Source organism: Typopeltis vanoorti, chromosome 16 (genome assembly GCF_054136105.1).
Source record: "Typopeltis vanoorti isolate ZY-2024b chromosome 16, IOZ_Tvanoo_1.0, whole genome shotgun sequence".
Lineage (NCBI taxonomy): Eukaryota > Metazoa > Arthropoda > Arachnida > Uropygi > Thelyphonidae > Typopeltis > Typopeltis vanoorti.
In genome coordinates this window covers 34,625,310-34,640,022 of record NC_143564.1, presented here as the reverse complement: position 1 = coordinate 34,640,022, position 14,713 = coordinate 34,625,310, and the positions used below count along the sequence as shown (strand labels likewise).

General features: G+C 34.3%; 1 protein-coding gene across 4 annotated transcripts in view; it reads left to right on the top strand.

The window, feature by feature from the left end:
- Positions 1-14,356, top strand: part of RhoGAP15B (RhoGAP_ARAP and RA_ARAPs domain-containing protein RhoGAP15B) — a 339,597-nt gene extending 325,241 nt beyond the window's left edge. For all 4 annotated transcript variants that reach the window (XM_090405966.1, XM_090405963.1, XM_090405964.1 and 1 more), the window contains 2 exons: positions 9,553-9,594; positions 13,763-14,356. In XM_090405966.1, coding sequence (XP_090262092.1) covers positions 9,553-9,594; positions 13,763-13,904 — 184 coding nt within the window. In that variant the 3' untranslated portion in view covers positions 13,905-14,356. The remainder of the gene's footprint in view (positions 1-9,552; positions 9,595-13,762) is intronic.
- The last annotated feature ends 357 nt before the right edge of the window (positions 14,357-14,713 follow it).

Below are 14,713 nucleotides of genomic sequence, written 5' to 3'. Positions count from 1 at the left end.
TGCATCCTATCATAATGCCTCTTTCAAATTCCGTCAGTTCCCTTTTCGCAGTCATTTCTCCCAGACACATGGAGCGTCATATTCTTCCAATTTATACCAGCTACAAACATGTGACTCATTATATGGCGTGATTCGCCTTGCCCTGGGATGGCCCAATGTGTTAACAATTTGCCGAACAGATAGCCCTGTAACATGCATCCTATCATAATGCCGCTTTCATATTCTGTCAGTTCCCTTCTTGCAGTCATTTCTACCCAGACACATGGAGCATCATATTCTTCCAATTTATACCAGCTACAAACATTAACTCATTATATGGCATGATTCACCTTGCCCATGGGTGTGTTCGTTGACTTCTTTCCAAGCAGTGTATGTTCCTGTGTTATTCATTCTTCATATTACAAGGATGCAATAAGTGTTTCTAGCAGAGAATATAAATTTTTGAATTGAAAATTCAATAAAGGGATTAATATAATAATTTACCTGTTCTAGCTAATCCACCAACATTTATATAATTTACATAATTTATACCAGCTACAAACATCTAACTCATTATATGGCATGATTCACCTTACCCATGGGTGTGTTCGTTGACTTCTTTCCAAGCAGTGTATGTTCCTGTGTTATTCATTCTTCATATTACAAGGATGCAATAAGTGTTTCTAGCAGAGAATATAAATTTTTGAATTGAAAATTCAATAAAGGGATTAATATAATAATTTACCTGTTCTAGCTAATCCACCAACATAGAACTAGCAGTGAAAAATTGCTTGTTCTTCATGTAGTTTATGGTGGATCAGAGTGATGTCATCTTGGCATATGTGTTTCCTATAGTTTAATGATTTAATTTAGCTCAGCTCAGCACACACAGCTTTATTTACACAGTTTAAATTTTAAAAAAGTGTATATGCATGCATGCATGCATGCATGAGTGAGAGAAATGATTAGTATTACTTTACAATTACAGTGACTTCGATATGTTTACTGGATTTTGTATATATAATATTTGATTGACTGAATTATTTATTCTGACTACCAGCATGCGTTTATGAACTACTCAGAGTAATATGCCATCTCTGCCTCATCATCATAATCAAATTCCTGCCATGCATCCTCAAGGGGTGTACAGGGTATGATACTACTACATGAAAAATTGACATCATTACTAACTTCCTATCTACAATTTTCCTCCAAATTAGTCTGTTACTTGTCAAGACTCCAACATTATCAGATCTTATATTTCTATCATCTAAGACACATTGTACCGTATCAATCCACCTATATCTTGGTCTTCCTCTGGGTCGTTTTTCAGCCAACCTGGCAGAGAACACTTGTTTTTCTAATCTTTCCTCGTCCATTCTGTTTAAGTGACCATACCACCTGAGATTAGCTCTGCATGCATTCCTGGATGCTGACAATATCAAGTTCTTTCCTAATATCCTCGTTTTTAATATGATATTGCCATTGATGCCATCTGTTCACGCCTCTAATCTTACTCAGGACTCTCATATCTGCGGTCTCTAGTCTTTGGTCAAGTGTTTTACTTCTGACTCAGCTCCATAAGTTAAAATTGGCTTGAATACTGCCTTGTATACAGCTAATTCTCTTATTCCATATGAATTTATTCAATTGACTTCCTACCATACCAGCTTTGTTGATTCTGTTGTCTATTTCAATATTTAATTTATCATCTTCACTAAAAATTGTACCTAAGTAGCTGAAATGTTTTACTTGTTCCACAGGTTCTGTATTCACAATGCACTTGACATTTTCAACGATTCTGCCTATTTTCATTGTCTTTTTATTGCTGACCTTCATACCATATCTATTTCAACAGTTATTCAATTTAGTCAGGGAATCTTGCAGACTTGTAGCGGATTTATTTAGAAGTATAACATCGTCTGCATACAGCAAAGAGCTGACATTAACATCTCCAATTTTGATATCATGTTTAATACCACTTTCCTTCATAATGTGATCCATATAGATAATGAATAACAGAGGGGATAATGTACATCCTTGTCTCACTCCAGATTTAACATTACACCATCTTCCTATACTTCCATCAGTTCTAACTGCTGACTTACAACTCAAATACAGACTAAGTATTGCTTGATATAATGCCCCATTGACACCATATAACTGTAGCGTATTGAATAGCTTCTCTCTTGGCACCTTGTCATATGCCTTTTCCAGATCAACAAAACTTAAATACAGATCTTTGTTATATTCACATAATTTCTTCACTATTTGTCGTAAAGTGAAGATCTGATCCTGACAGCCTCTATTTGGCCTGAATCCAGCTTATTCTTCACCAAGCTTTTCTTCCACAATTCTTCTCAACCGTTTCTCAAGTATACTGGCATAAAGTTTACCAGGAATACTCAGCAGGGAAATACCTCTGTAATTCTCACATTCAGTTTTATTTCCCTTTTTATATATGGGTACTATGAGAGCTCTACTCCAATCATCAGGAATTTGCCCCTCTGTCCAGGCCTTCTGAACTATGCAGTGCAGCCACTGTAAGACTTTTATACCACCATACTTCAGCATTTCTGGTCGAATATCATATACTCCTGCTGCCTTTCCACATTTCAAGCCTTTGATGGCTTTCAAATATGGATAGGTATTCCTGACTGTATGCCTGTTGAGTATTTTTTACCACTGTACTATCACTGCTTGTTTCATTTAGCAATTTTTTGAAGTAATTACTCCATACTTCAAGGATATCTTTTTCTCCGGTTTTCATGTCACCTTTATCATCTCTAACTCCTTTTACACTACTCTTTCTTCCATTTCTAAGCTTCTTCAACAACCTCCAGAAAATTTTGCCACCTTCTTGATATTTATTTTGTATGTTCTTGCCAAAATCCTCCCATGACTTTTGTTTAACTAGTTTTACAAAGTGTTTAGCTTTCTTACATTTGTTTCTGTATTCTCTAAGAGCACAAGCTGATTTATTTGCCCGGAACTGTTGATATGCTTTCTTCTTTAACTTCCTGTGTCCACTATGGAGTTCTGATTTTTCTATCCTTGCAGACAACCTCACCACATGCCTCTATGGCTGAATCAATCAGGGTTTTCTTCAAGGCTTGCCATTGAATCTCCAAGGTTTGGTTCCTGTTCTCAAATTCTTTCATTTTTTTCTTCAATAATCTTTGTGTATTTTAATCTACAGTTCACATCTGAGAGCTGCTCAACTTTTATTCACTTTAAAACTTTCTTACATGTCATTCTTTTCAATATGAAATTCAATTTTATCCTACTCAATACTAAATAGTGATCACTTCCAATTTCAAATCCTCTGTACACTGGTGTCCTGCACCAGGGAGAAAACATCACTATCAACAATAACATAGTCAATGAGACTTTTCTTATTCCTTGCTTCTTCTCTCCATGTGAATTTGTGCACATTTTTATGTTAGAACATTGTGTTAATAATAACTAGTCCATGTCCTGAGCAGAAATCCAACAAGTATTTGCCATTATTATTAGCTTTGCTCTTTTCTCCAAATTTTTCCAAAATATTTTTGTATGTCTGACAATTATTTCCTACTCTGCTATTTAGATCCCCAACAAGGACCAACTTTTCCTTTTTCATTGTGTCAGTAGCTTTCTCTAGAGCCTCAAAAAATTCCTCCACTTCTATCACAAATAAGTCTCATTGTCCACTTCCCCATTCTGATATTTGCCCACATCACTCTACTTGAGACTGCCTGCCATTCAAGAAGATTAGCCTCGTATTTAGTGTTGAAAAGTACCCCTTCTTTTCCTTGATTGTCATTGCCTGAATATAACATTTTGTATTTATTGCTCAGAAAGATCTCACCAGTTTTTGTCTTTTTTGTTTCAGTCACCCCTGTTATGTCGATCTGGTACTTATCTAATTCCTCAGCTATCTCCATTTCTTTGCCATTCAGGCTTCTTATGTTGATAGTACTGATCTTTAACTCTGGTGATGTTGAGTTGGGGTGTGTTTTCAGATTTGTTCCAGTCGCTGACTTTTGCTGCTCACCCTGGTTCCCTGGCAAAAACAACAGGGGCCTTGTTTAACCGGACGACGCCCCAGCCAGTTTGAAATTTTGTCATGTTGTACCATAATCTCTGCCTCAAGCCTTATCAATTGCCAGATGTTTTAAAATATCATCATTTTCCTTCTCTTCTATTTATATCATTAGTAATATCACATTAATCAACCTGTATTATCTCACCTTTAGTCTTATTCCCTACATAAACACTAGTGAAGTAATTTTTAAGTTTTATGCTGTCATATTTGGTTGGAAAAACCTGATTTTGAATCACTCTAGACATTGGTTTTCATTCACCAAAACAGGCAACAAGCTGGAGAACATGTACACTTATTTGTGTTAGCTATAATCATAACCAGAATTCTTATTACAGCAAGATCTTTAGAATTACACCTGCAAAGTTTGTTAACTTTAGTTCTTTTTCTACATCTCTCTCTCTCTCTCTCTAAAATTTGATCTTAGCTTGAACTTTAACTTTAGTAGTCTCTGAATTTTGCATTTTGTTAATTTATTCAACACCTGGCTCATGATGATGCTATCACTAACACACTCCCACTCTTAATTTTCGTTCTTGATCTTATATTTATCAAATACAATAAGTTCTGGTGACTGTATTTCAAAGATATTTTTTACATACTTTACATATATGGCTACAGTAATTTATATTCATGATTTGTTGCTCTATTTTTTGTAATTTAATCAGTTAATAGCAAGTTAATTATATTGCAGTGTTGTTTTTCCCAAAGTTAAAACTGTGCTTCCATTATCAAGAATGATAGCTATGTTATTTGCAATAGTTTTAGCCTGGTTCTTGCTGCCAGACTTGTATTTGAGAAGTGGCTTGTTCAGTTATCTAGAATTTCTTTTTGTTAATAATAATAAAGTGATGGATGTTGCCATTGTGTCATTGGTATTTATTTTAAATTATTTTTGCCTTCCATGAAATTATTTCATACTTTGATAATTTAGCAATTTTATAATATATATATATTCTTAATAGTGATATAACTCTATACACCCAATCCTGTTTTTCAATGGTATATATGTTCCAAAGAAAATCGTATAAAAGAAGACATCCAGTTTGTACTGTATATAGAAAAATATTAGGTAGCCTCCAGAACGTCAAAGATTCTTCAAAAATTAGTAATATTGATAAAAGAAACAAATTTTATTTGAGCATATCCATCCATATTTTATTTAAAAAACGTAAATCAATTTTTATTTCAAAAAGAAATAAAATATCAATTATTCAGGAACATGAAAATATGATTTAATAATGTTTTTTTTTTTTTTTTTTTTTTTTTTCCGAATCGCTTTTTGTCTGAGTAAATGTTTTGTACATCACCTTTTTCTGTGTTTGATGACAATTGATTTCCTCTTATATCAGAAACCTTTTGAGGCAATGTTTCAGGCATGGGTTGATTTATTTTAACAGAAAATTCGGTAATAGGTCATTGTGATCATAATTTGAAGAGTTCTTTGTATAGCTCCTTGTGGCAACAAAGAAAATTTCAGATCTGATTGGAATTTAACAGCTTGTTGAATTACAGGATCATTAATCAGAAAATGATTTTCCAATTTATTTGCCAATCCAAAGGCCTTCAAAGAATTAAATTAGTAGTTAGTGGTGATGGTTCATCCTCATTGCTAAAATCTTTTGGGTCAACCTTTTCCGACACGATTTCTAATAACTCCTCCTGATTAAGAACTCTGTCAGCAATTATTTCATTTATATCATCAAAGGCAAAATCATCAAATCCTTCACCACCAACTGTTTGTGCCAAAATGATTATTTCTGCATACACTTCATTGGTCATATTTGAAGGTGCAGTATTTTCACTTTTGACACATTCTGGCCAAATCGCCTTCCGACACACATTCAAAGGCAATGGTCTTATTTCACTTAAGGCCAAAGCTGCATGTTTCACACAATCCATGATTGAAAAGTTTGTCCAAATGTCAATAACAGTAAGATTTTATTCAAAATGTATTGAAATGATTGCTTTACATGTTTTGAATGTTGCAATTATTCTCTGGAGTAATGGCCTGAATTAGGAAAGTGGTATTTAGGAAGCATGGAAACATTTTTACATTGGGATGTTCCAAATTTGGATGGCCAGGTGGTGCATTGTCTATCACCAGAACTTTAAAAATCATGCCCTTGTCCTCAAGATAAAGCTTCCTCTGGAACAAAGCAATTATAAATCCACTTGCTAAAAACTGCTATCGTAACCCATGCTTTTTTGTTTACCATCCAGTGAATTTGCAGTTTATTCAGATCCACTCCTTTCATTGCTCATGGCAAGGTGACCGATTGATTAGGAGAGGTTTTATCATATGATCTCCCAATGCGTTGCTGCAGAATAAAAATGTAATATAATCTATAGCCATCTTAAACCAACTAGCACTTTTTTTGAATTTGGCTATGTATGTTCTACTCGGCATCCTTTTCCAAAAAAGGTCAGCTTCCTCCATGTTAAAAACTAGATCAGTAGTGTATCTGCCATCTTCAATTATTTTGCCAAGCTTCAAAGGATATTCTTTGGCAGCTGTCGTTTCCAGAAGCAATTTCACCTTTCATTTTGATGTTATGAATTGCAAATCTTTCCAAAAATCCTTGGAACCATCGATTACTTGCAGCAAATTTATTTATTTATTTTATCATCAGTTAGTTGGGAGGATTTTGATGGTTCTAGTTCTTTTATTTTCTAATAAGTTCTTAAAGTCTTCCATTTAATGATATTGGTGTCTACTGGTAAGCATATTTGGGTGTGATCTTCTATCCGTGTTAGCAGCATATTTTCCATTTTTTCTATAACTATATCTCTGGTATATGAAGAAGACTTAGCACTCAATTTTGTACTAGAGGCTACAGATTGTTGTTCCAAAGAACAGAAGAAGATGGTATGAAAGTAGAGGTAGTGAAGTTGGTTCAGCGAGTTTCAAAAGGACTCTAAAAGAATGTTAGTTAGCAGGTGCCAGTGGCTCTTGTTCTAATGATTTTTGAGGAAAATGGAGGAATAATAGTAACCAATTCAGCAGAATACTGTCTATGAAAGTATCTATAGAAGAGAAATAGGGCAGGAACTGAGCATCTGTGAGAGAAGATGATTTCTTCCTCTGGATAGAATCAAACAATCTTAGGATTTTGGTGGGCTACCTCAGATATGGAAGCAATATTCCATGGTTGGGTGGGATTGGGATTTGTATAGAGTTAGAAGCTGTGGTGTGAAGTAGTGTCATGTGCAAAAAAAAAAGTACAAGTTTTTTGGTGGTTACAGAAGCTATGGTTGAAATGTGTTTTTGCCAGGAGGTTGGAGGTATAGGTCAGTTCCAAGAAGGGAAATCTAATCATGTTTGGATATATGAGTGTTACTGAAAGTAAGGGGGAGGGTGAAAGCTCTTTCTTGCAAGAAATCAGACAGGACTGAGTTTTGGTGGCATTGAAATCTACAAGGTTGTCCTTTCCCCATTGAGATATAGCTAGGAGATCACAGTTCAGGACATTGGATATAGTGGATCTTGAGGATTCTATACTTGAGCGCTACAAAGTTTGTCAAATGAAAAGGAGGAATGAAGCGAGCTGTCGTTGACAAAGCTATGGAGGATATGATTGGAATTTATGAAAGCAGGTCATTTATATACAAGAGGAAGAGAACAAAACACTGGGGGTGCTCCTGCATTGATTGAAAAATCTGAGGAGAGGAAACCATCCACATTATACATAGTAAGCAACCAGCAAGAAAGTTGGTGATCCAGTTGCAGAGTATGGAAGGCACACCATAGGATGACAGTTTGCCAAGCAAGCCTCTGTGCCAAACCCAATCAAATACTTTTGAAATGGTGGACACAATCAGAATCCCAGAACATAATCTCATATTAATTTATCCCATGGAGCAACACTCGTATGGTCACTTTCATTTGCTTTATCTGGCTATATAAGAAAGCCGAGTGGGATGATTTTTATAACTTGTATGCTTCATTTCCATAGTTTGGGGTTACTGCTTTCAGTCTTCTGATCTGAACACTTGCAATGAACATATCATTGAAGTAATTCTTATTAGTATGAAAACATTTACTTCCCATTCAACTTTAAATGCTTGTCCTTTTAATGAAGTATTGGTTTTCCAAGAAGTGTGCCAAGGTTGTACAAAAGAAGAACCAGGCATAACATAGTTGGCTTTCATTGAAATATGTCTTCTCTGTTTATATCAAAGCCCAAACCAGCTGCATTGAAACTAGTACCACATCCAAAAACTGATTTGAAAAGGGAAACTTACATTGTGTCCAAAGGGCAGTCATGCTTTATGGTATCTTCTGAAGCTCTTTGCTGTAACTTTTATGTCCAGCCATTCTTAAACCTACTTTACACCTAGTTTCTGGACTTCTTGCAAACCTCTAATTCTTGAATAGATGATCTTGGTAAACATCCTCCTACCTTCCCCAGCACACAACATTCAATGTCTGTTGATTGTGTCCAAAGGGCAGTCATGCTTTATGGTATCTTCTGAAACTCTTTGCTGTAACTTTTATGTCCAGCCATTCTTAAACCTGCTTTACACCTAGTTTCTGGACTTCTTGCAAGTCTCTAATTCTTGAATAGATGATCTTGGTAAACATCCTCCTTACCCAGCACACAACATTCAATGTCTGTTGAGTTTTTGTCAGATAGAGATCAGAAGAATCCTGCCAAATAGGATAAGAAAAAGTCTCCTGGTCATGTGGCATTTTTCTCATAGTTCTAGGTTTGTGCCCCCAGAATGGACGTTTGTTCTATGTTGTCTTTTTATTCTCTCTCCCACTGGTATCTGTCTTGCAGTTATTATCCTATATTCATTCAACCTTAATCCTAAAGAAAGGTGACTGAACTTTGTCGTATAATTACTGTATAATGTCACTCTTTAGAGTTCTTTCTAAAATAATGGGGAAAAAAAGACATTAATCTCACAACTTCCATGCTACCTTGAAGTTCTCAGCTAATAAACAATCGCCAGTATGGATTCTACCACTGCCAGTCAAGGATCCTTCTTGCTTGTTTCCTTCCTTTGGATAAATGTCATAAAGTTTTGTGAATCTCAGGTTTGGTACAAAGGCTTAAAGTAGGCTCACCCATTATGTTGTTTATCTTCATTGCCCTCTCAAGATTATACATTGTGTGATGGAATTTTGTCAAGCTTTGCTACTAATGCTGCTGCTTTCACCTACTCTCTTCTGTATATCAACAACTAGAGAAAGTGATTGATATTATTTTTATTACAATAATAATCATATATCAACAATAAGAAACTAACACGTATAACTCAGCTGAAAGCTTAGAATATTATATGGCTATATATCAAAGACCATAATGAAAGCTTATTTTCAGACTTAGCCTTGCATTTTGAAATTGTCCCCCCCCCCCCCCAACACACACACACACACACACAACAAGACTACTTGTTGTGGGGGAGGGGGGAAATTGAATGTCAAGCTAAAATGAATTTGTTTCACTAGCTTGTATAATTTCAATATCTGTTTTTTTCAGGTGGTGTTTCACATTTATTGATCGCAATACCCCAGTAAAGAGGTAAGATTATGTTTATTGATTAGTTTCATTAAGTAGATTTTAGGAGTTTTTAATAGCACTCTCATACAACTGAAGTTAAAGCATCATATAGTGCAGTGGCTGGACACATGAGAATTATTGACATTCCTCTTAAGTAAATCATTGAAAAATTATAAGCTGCTCAATCCACAAAACGAACAAAGAGAAGGAGCAGTAAGTATGGCAGGTTTGAAGCTAGATTAAAAATTCAATGATTGGCTGATCCTACAATGTTTACAGATTTTAGGAAGAGTGGTAGAACAAGGTGAAATCTCAGATAAACAAGTGTCCTGGAAGCACTAGATGCCACAACAGTAGGATCGTTAATTTGTTATTGTAGAAACTGTTGAACAACTAGAAATTTCAGGAAGGTTTTGAATACATTTCTCTAAATATAAGGCAATGAGCTCATTGTCAGATTTCAGGACTTTGGAGGTAAGCAGTTGCATAGCAGCAGAAGAGCAAGTTCAATTTTTTGATTGTTAAATATATTGTATCAGCATACATACCTATACCAGGAAAAGTTTGCAGTGATTACTATTCTGAAGACATCTCTTTTGATTGAAAAATGGATGGTATCCTTAAGAGAGTAACTGACAGCTCATGATAATTCAGCATAAGGGCACACTGTTCAGCACATAACACATCCCCCATTATTCACAAGAGATGAACATTCCATTTGGATTTATTGTCTCTAGACTTCAGAATCCTAAACAAAATATTAACTTTTTTTTTTTTTGTGAAATTTAATAATTTAAAATATTCTCATATTCCCTAAATGCAGTGTTTCCCAAAGTGTAGTATGCGATCTGAAAAAGTCTTTTAGAGCAGCGCTTCCCAAAGTGTGGGCCGCGGGCCCCCTTGGGGACCATAGGTTTTGTTGAGGGGGGCCGTGAAATAATGAAAACAAATTTAAAATGTTTTAAGACTAAGTACATTTTTTTTATTTTAAAAGAAACGCATTTAACTCTTATTATTTATTATTTTTTATATTTTAATGGAAAAATTCACACATTGGTGTTGGTTCACAAACTTTGCTTCCTAGGTATTTCAGCGCGTAATGAATATTAGTAAATATTGCTTATTCATATGTTTCATTTCAAAGCAGTGGTTAATTGTATTTACTTCGAATGCTCTCCAGGGAAGCTCCAAATCTTTCTGTCCCTTTCATCATGCGTTCGTAATCAGGGACCGTTGATATTGACTTTATATACATATCAAAACTCGTTTTATATTATCACTGTCATCTGAGCTAGTTTTCTGTTACCAATAAAAGTTTCCAATATACTTCATACATGAAAAAAAACTTAAACAAGTGGAGAGATAGTAACTCGCTTGCAGTGGTAAACAACACGCCCTCCCTAACAACCACTATACTGCAGAGGCAATAAAAACAAGTACTTTTATTATGCCAGTGAATAAGGTATGAGCAGTCTGTGTAATATATTTCTCAAGAAATAGTGCAATTAGAGGCAAGAGATAAAAACACACTAATTAATGAATCACATGTCTCTTCATACAGAAACTATGCTATATAGACTGAAACAAAACCATATGTTGCATGGGCAAACACAGTATCTAACTAAAAACAATTGTTATTAATTAGACGTGTGCGAGTTCGATTTCCCAAGGCAGCAATAAAATTCGACCGAACGTGTTAAAATTCATAAAAGGCAGCAATAAAATTCAACCGAATGTATTAAAATTGTAAACGTGTTAAAATTCGTAAAAGTTTTAAAATTCATATATATAATGAATGTTATGGCAGTTTCACATATGGAATTCGGTTGAAGAGAGTTAGCATTTCAACTCAATTGTCAGCTATGCTTTTATCTTTCAGTTGCGCGATCTTTTGTTAATACCGCACCAATCATATGCACTTCTTAATAACCTGTCATTGCTGTCTGTTTCGCGTTAGGCTTAATTACCGTAAAGGGAGAAAAGTCACAAAAGAGAAAAATGTTCCTGGTCCAGGGATTCCCTTATTCAGGTAATATTCACTAATTTCATGCTGTTAGTCTGTGGTGTGCCAGTATCGGTAAGTGGTGCTATTATTTGATCTATTCTGCGTTAAAAAAATTTAACCCTGAGATGGATAAATGGCTGATATATAAAAAAAAAAAAAAAAAAAAAAAAAAAAAAAAAAAAAAAAAAAAAAAAGGACAGTATTTTATATTTTACCAGAACAGCCCACATAGTCTTCAGAACCAAACGGTAAGAGGCAAAAAATGTAATATGTGCATTTGATTTTTGCAATATTCGCTGTGTATGTTTTGTATTGAATATAAATACAATAAATATTATAATGATATATGTCTCTATTACGATTTTTTTTCGAGGGGGGCCGTGAAATATTTTAATTTTTGCAAAGGGGGCCCTGACATCCAGAAGTTTGGGAAGCACTGTTTTAGAGGGTATAGTGCACTTTTTTCCCATTTTTTAAAATTTTGATTACTTTTTTTTTAACTTTTACAGTTATCACTATATTGCTGTAGATCTGCGTTATCTATTCTACAAAAAAAAAATTTCAATAACTAATGTATCCACTGGTCACGTCTGATTGATAGCATGACCGCATTCTGTTCGCATGGTTTGAACTATTTACATTAAAAGTTAAAACCAAAATGCTTCAAACCACATTTAATGAAGAACTCTCCACTAAATTTTGGAATCATTTACACTCATTAATAATGCATATGCAATTTTGTTAGAAAATCACAGAAAATTTTGCCAGGCTGGCTTGCATGAGCCAGTTAAACCGACCGTATTCAAGCCATTGTGGATTGAAATGCATAACACAATGGCTAGAGCATTTGGGTGATAAGGTGACATGGGAAATGCATCTGTGAGTACTTATGTCAGCATCCTTTTGCACTTGCTTTCTCCCACCTCCTTTGCTATGAGGCAGCCTGTGTATGGATTATCTCCACTAGCAATTATACAGAATATTCTTCAATATTATGGATTGTTATTACCTTCTTAAGATAATGAGAATCCCATGCTCAATGTCTGTCAAAGATTTTGCATTTCTTGAGTTGTTGTGAACCTCATAAGATCATTATCCTTAATAAAAATCGGGGCATTGTAATTCTCACAAAGGAAGGGCCCTGATTTGTTGTTTTTTTTTTTCTTTTAGTGAGCCAGTCGTTAAAAATTTACTAGCACACACATCCCTAGGCACAGCATGCTTTTTTTTAAGTATTACCTTTTTTAAAAAATAAAAAAAAAATCTTGTTCCTGCATTTTCATAGATAAGTGCAAAATCTATTCTATAATTCATTTTTCAATAACTAAAAAATCTAAAGGGAGTTTTAGATATGTTACTGTTGGCATTATATTGACTGACCTCCAAGGCCATATCTGGTTAACGGCACAATCAAGTTCTGTTGCATAGTTTGAGCTGTTTGTATTATATGTTCAATGCAAACAGTTCAAGAGCTAAAAACATATAGATTTCACTAAGTAATCTCTGCCTAACACAAACAATTTAATTAAACTTCATACTTTTGTTTCCACTGTATGTGTGTGTGTTTTATTAGATTCACATAAAAGAGGCTTTAATAATTGAAAGTATTTCATATGTTTGTAATATTATAACACAAACATTTGTGTTTGAATGAAGCATAACTTCTAAAAATTGCCGTTGTCTAAAAGAGCACTGGTGTTACTAAAATTTTAAAAGGGGTAAGTGGAAAAAGTTTGGAAAACACTGCTTTGTTAATAAGAAATAAGCAACAGAATATTTTGTTGTAATATTACAAACAGCGTGAAAGTATTTTCATCATCCATGAGAAAAATTTAGATTAAGTGACTCATACCTGTGTGCTTTATCAGCTTTACATTCTTTATAAATTTTTTTTTAAATGATTATTCTTGAATTTTACCTTTATGAAATGGATAAAACTTGAGCAACTTGCCCTTAAAAATTAACTGTTGTATCAAAAAATATTTAAAGAGAAGGTGATATCTTGCTGCAATGTACTTGATAAGCACATCATAATAACCTTTTCTTTTAATCTTGTTAATAGGCTTGGGTGTTGGCATTAACCTTGAACATAGACTGGAATTATCAGAATGCACTTTACCATGGAAACATCACTGTTGTATTTACTATTGTAAACCACTGACTTTTTTTTTTTTTTGCTGACAGAACCAAAGAAAACCCTTATTTTGGATGGACTGTGTGCTGCACTGCTGAAGAAGAGTACCACAAGTGGTTAGCTGCTATGTTATCAGGAGAACATCCAAAAAATTTGCTTCCAGTGTGTCATGTAGTTGATTTACTGAGTTGAAAGAACAAGTATTGTCACTAGGAGCAATTTCTAAATTAAAACTGCTAACAGTTGTGTGTGAGGCATAACATGGAAACAGTTGTGCAATTTTTTTGTTACTAAGTCACAATGTATAGTCTATAACATGTACAGTCTGTAATATCTGATATTTTATGGACTTTGAAATTTTTATTTTTGTTAAGCTCTTGATATAAAATATGTATATATAGTGTTTAACTGCTAGACTTTTAAGTGCCATTGAATTTAAAATTTTGGGCACAAAATTGTATTGCGCAAGAGATTTTAATCTCAATGAGAACATTGTTATCATTTATTTTGTAAGATTTTATACTGCTTGTGAATATTCCTTTACTCACACAGTTACTCAAGCATGTTTTTTAAACATTTTTCTCTTGTTTTTTTTTTTTTTTTTTTTTTTTTGATAAATGTCTTTTTGACAGTATAATTGCTTTTATAATAAAAAATAAACTCAGTCTTCTGTCTGTTACTGATAATTTAAGTTTTTTATTTACATCTCTATGGAAACGAAGGGACTCTTTCTATCAAGTGTGCACTTTTGAGACAAATAAAATCCATTTTGTTTGGGAAAGAATAAATGCACATTGCCAGATTGTTTGTTAGAGGTTTATAGTCAGAGGATGAGTCTCAACAGATGGCAGTTGCTCAGCACAATGCCAGTAGCTAGGTCATCTGCCGATTATTTGGTGCCTACATGTCACACTTGAATGGTGTAGCATAGGACACAGTGGCCACATAGTTTCAAATGCTGCCTTAATGCTTCCATTCCAGAGGCCTCATCACCAGAGCAA